The sequence below is a fragment of the Larimichthys crocea genome, unplaced genomic scaffold, assembly GCF_000972845.2.
Source record: "Larimichthys crocea isolate SSNF unplaced genomic scaffold, L_crocea_2.0 scaffold550, whole genome shotgun sequence".
Taxonomy (NCBI): domain Eukaryota; kingdom Metazoa; phylum Chordata; class Actinopteri; family Sciaenidae; genus Larimichthys; species Larimichthys crocea.
In genome coordinates, this window is record NW_020857194.1 from 3,088 (window position 1) to 7,622 (window position 4,535).

At 45.1% G+C, this 4,535-nt stretch overlaps 1 protein-coding gene across 1 annotated transcript; it reads left to right on the forward strand.

The window, feature by feature from the left end:
- Positions 1–1,054: 1,054 nt before the first annotated feature.
- On the forward strand, positions 1,055–3,538 carry creg1 (cellular repressor of E1A-stimulated genes 1). The gene is made up of 4 exons (XM_027276770.1): positions 1,055–1,188; positions 2,351–2,477; positions 2,565–2,678; positions 3,205–3,538. The coding sequence occupies exons 1-4, from the start codon at positions 1,055–1,057 to the stop codon at positions 3,289–3,291; spliced, it is 462 nt and encodes a 153-aa protein (XP_027132571.1). The 3' UTR covers positions 3,292–3,538.
- Positions 3,539–4,535: the final 997 nt, after the last annotated feature.

Below are 4,535 nucleotides of genomic sequence, written 5' to 3' on the forward strand. Positions count from 1 at the left end.
TCGTTGGACAAACATGGTCGCTGCTGATATGATCAGTTGAGTGTGTCAGGATCACACAGCGTGAATGTTCTTTCTGCTCCACACCATGGTCCCCTGGTTAGATCCTCTCTCTACCCATACCCCATGTTGTCTTGTCTTTGTCCTCGCCGACGTGTCGTAAGACAAAATGTCCAAACAAAGGACGAAAAAGCTGAAATGAAATGTCTGTCATTGTAATGGAAAATGTATATTCCATGTTGTGTGTCTTTTCTAACCATATATATCCATGTTTGATCTCAGTAATATTACTGTGTGCTTATAGTCTGGTTTGTTTTTCCTCGGGCCCCTGCTCTTAGAAATCTTTCTCTCCTGTATCAAGCGTTGTTAGCAGCATTGTGGATGTATAAACTTACCTTACATATATAAATAAATCAATGTATCTTTCAAACAGAGAGTGTCGTGGAAATCATTGTCCCATCAGAAATGGATCAAGACTTCAGCTGGGTGAAAACGTGGATTGGTAAGGAAAGAATAAACTCGGTTCATGGGATGGATGAAGAACCAGACTGCAGTCACTGTGACCTTCATTTTCATTTGTATGCATTAAAACTGAGAACGACCAAGAATGAGTCCAAAAAACACCAAAACTTTGAATTAGTTAAAAATCGACCGCTTATTTTGAAAGCGGACGTTGGAACCAGGTCACTGCTGCTTATGTTTGAAAAACAAACCGTGAACCGTCATCGCGTGCTTTTATTTAAAACCGGGACGTTGGAACACCGTAACTGCTGCTTTTATATTTTGAAAACCGGCGTTGAAGCTTGCCGCCGCCTTTATTTTGAAAGTCCAGCACGGAGTGCGTTGGTGTTAGTCCGTGCTCCGGTGTGTCTCCCACCGACTGTTTCCGGACTCTCTCGCCGACCATGAAGCTGTTTTCCCGGGCTGCGTGGTTGCTCCTCTGGGCGTCCTCCTCCTCCCCGGGCCTCCGCAGCCGGGTCCAGATCCGGTCCGGCATCCCGCCCTCCGCCAGCCTGTCCCGGTCGCCCGCTTCGTGGCCACAGTTGACTGGGCCTCCATGGCCACCATCTCCACCACAAGCGGCGGTGGGGGCAGCCGTAACTCAAACGCTTCTCGGTCAGCGACGGGCGGACGGATCCGGCTCCGGGGTGCCCTACATTACCTGACCCGCATGGAGATCTCCGTGCAGGAACATGAGGTACCGCCCGCCGGTCCGTTTGCTGCCGGGTGGGGGGGTCGATTGCATGATAATATAGTTATAAGTAATAATAATAATTCATAAGTAAATATATTAATAATAATATATTTATATGAAAGTATTAATATATATTTATTAACAAGTTTAATAATTATATTCAATAATGTATTCTAATAATATATTTATGTTACATAAACACGCAGTTTAGGATTCACGTGACTCCACCGTGACTCAGCAGTTCTTTCACAGAGTGACTCAGCAGTTTTGGCAGTCATGTGACAGGAGAGCTGAGATGAGTGACGAGTCACTGAAAGGAGCTGAAGCGTCAGTTAAAGCGTCAGTTAAAGCATCAGTTAAAGCATCAGTGAAAGCATCAGTGAAAGGAGCTGAAGCGTCAGTTAAAGCATCAGTGAATAAAGCGTCAGTAAACGTAGTGAGCGGAAGCGTCAGTTAAAAGCGTCAGTTAAAGTCGTCAGTAAAGATAGAAAAAGCGTCAGGAAAGGAGGTGAAAGGCATTCGAGCTTAAAGCGTCAGTGAAAGGACTCATTAAAGCATCAGTTAAAGCGGTCAGTGAAAGGGGTGAGCGTCAGTTAAAGCGTCATGTTAAAGCATCAGTTAAAGCATCAGTTAAGCGTCAGTGAAAGGCAGGTGAAAGCGTCAGTAAGTATAAGCGTCGTAGAAAGGAGTGAGAGCGTCAGGTAAGAGCATCAGTTAAAACATCAGTTAAAGCGTCCGTGAAAGGAGTAAGCGTCAGTTAAAGCGTCAGTTAAAGACATCAGTTAAGCATCAGTTAAAAGGCCCAGTGAAAGAGGTGAAGCCGTCAGTTAAAGCGTGCAGTTAAAGCGTCCAGTTAAAGAGCGTCAGTATAACGAATCATGAATAGAGCTCGGAAGCGTCAGTTAAAGCGATCAGTTAAGCCAGTGCGTCATGAAAGGATGTGAAAGCGTCAGTGAAAGGTTAAAGCGTCAGTTAAAGCATCCAGTGAAAGGAGCTGAAGCGTCAGTGAAAGGAGGTGATGCGTCAGTTAAAGCTTGATTTCAGGTGTGCAAACTGTAGGCAGTGAAAGCAGGTGAAGCGTTGATCTCAGAGCAGCTGAATGTCCGTTAAAGAGGTCAGAGATGAAGTGCTGAAAGCAGTTGAAGTGAAGTGTGTGTCCCTGCAGGTGAACCCTCAGGCGTCTCTGTCCATGTCTCTGGCTCAGACGGACTACTGCAGACAGCAGGGCTTCGACCCTCAGAGTCCTCTCTGCGCTCACATCATCCTGTCCGGATCTGTGGTGCAGGTACAAATACACACACCTGTGTACCCAGGTGAGAAAGCCTGAGCAGTCACATGACCCTCACCTCCCTCCCTCCCTCCTCTCGTCCAGGTGAACGGGACGGAGGCGGAGTTTGCTAAGAAAGCTCTGTTCAGCCGACATCCGGAGATGATCGACTGGCCGTCTGACCACAACTGGTTCTTCGCCAAGTTCAACATCACACAGGTACCAGTACTACGACTGCTACGACTACTGCATACTACTGCAGTACTACGACTACTGCATACTACTGCATACTACTGCATACTACTGCAGTACTACGCCTACTGCATACTACTGCAGTACTATGACTACTGCATACTACTGCATACTACTGCATACTACTGCAGTACTATGACTACTGCAGTATTACGACTACTGCATACTACTGCAGTACTATGACTACTGCATACTACTGCATACTACTGCATACTACTGCAGTACTACGACTACTGCATACTACTGCAGTACTACGACTACTGCATACTACTGCATACTACTGCAGTACTACGACTACTGCATATTACTGCAGTACTACTGCAGCCACTGCTACAGCGAGTACTCTGACAGCTGCTGTACCAACTACAGGTAGTACTACTGCTAACTGCAGTACTGAGGTCATTTCAAACAAACAGGTGTTTTTTTAGGTGTTCATGTCATCAGCCAATCAGAGGGCAGGACGCCTCGTTAATGTCCACGTTGCTCGTTGCAGGTGTGGGTGCTGGATTATTTTGGCGGCGTGAAGACCGTCACTCCAGATGAATACTTCCAGGCAGCGCCGCACAGGAAGCTCGGCTGACTGCCAGGCTGCTGGCTCTTGTAGTTCTCTTGGCTCTGTTTGTAGTTCTTTATAGTCCTTTGAAAGCCACAAAGTGAAACATGAGACTTTTTTCTTTCCTTGCAGTGAGCCTCAGGTGTGTGTGTGTGTGTGTGTGTGTGTGTGTGTGTGTGTATGTGTGTATGTGTGATTGTAAATGCAGGTGTGTCGCTCTGTCATGAACATGTTTGACCAGCTGAGGGAGCCGCTGAGCTTCAAGTCAAACAAACAGACAAACAAAAAGCTTCAAGTTCCACTGCAGCTGGAAACCAAAATATTAAAATATTCAGATGGAAATAAAGAAAACAAAGTGCCTCTGTACCTGTACCTGTGTCTGTACCTGTCTGTACCTGTCTGTACCTGTGTCTGTACCTGTCTGTACCTGTCTGTACCTGTACCTGTCTGTACATGTACCTGTCTGTACCTGTATCTGTCTGTACCTGTATCTGTCTCTACCTGTCTGTACCTGTCTGTACCTGTACCTGTACCTGTACCTGTCTGTACCTGTCTGTACCTGTATCTGTCTCTACCTGTCTGTACCTGTCTGTACCAGGAAACAATCATTCAGAATCGTTCAATCACACTGTGACATTCTGGTTTATGAAGCTTTAACGTGTGTCATCTTTTAAACTTCATCTCCCATGATTCTTAGCTTCAGGTGCTCACCTGAATCTGCTTTCAAAATAAGAGTCTTCTATTTTTGGAGAAATGATTTATAGAAATAAAGTTTGTGAAGAAATGTCTCCACGTCTTCTGTCTTCTGTCTTTCTATTAGTGACATCATCAATCACACAAAACAACGTTTGGCGTCGTGAAGTAAAAACAAAGTAGCATCAAATGGAAACGCTGAGGTATGAAGCGTTCTCATTGGACGTTCTGTGCAAACACACCGTGACGTCACCCGTCACCGCTTTGGAGCCAGAAGTGACCATATTTGGACGAAGGCGTTTTCTAATGCGATGCATCAGAAGACGTCGACGGAGGCCGAGCTGAAGTTGGTGCAACTTTGATGTTTTGGTCCAGTGAGGATGAAGATGATGAATTTTATAACAATAATAATAATAATAATACATTTTATTTAAAAGCGCTTTTCAGGGTACTCAAAGACACTTTACAGAGAAGAACATTAAATCATGAATAATCTTGAATTAATTTTGTCGTTATGTCAGGAAAACAAAGTGCAGTTATTTCAAGATGACGACATGAAACAGGAAACAAGTTGTCTT

What these genes read in the sequence shown, in the direction of transcription:
- creg1 (XM_027276770.1), top strand. Translation starts at nt 1,055, where the DNA reads ATGGCCACCATCTCCACCACAAGCGGCGGTGGGGGCAGCCGTAACTCA. An exon ending in TGTCCGGATCTGTGGTGCAG is followed by an intron (nt 2,478 to 2,564) that starts GTACAAATACAC and finishes CCTCTCGTCCAG; the next exon opens with GTGAACGGGACGGAGGCGGA. An exon ending in CCAAGTTCAACATCACACAG is followed by an intron (nt 2,679 to 3,204) that starts GTACCAGTACTA and finishes TGCTCGTTGCAG; the next exon opens with GTGTGGGTGCTGGATTATTT.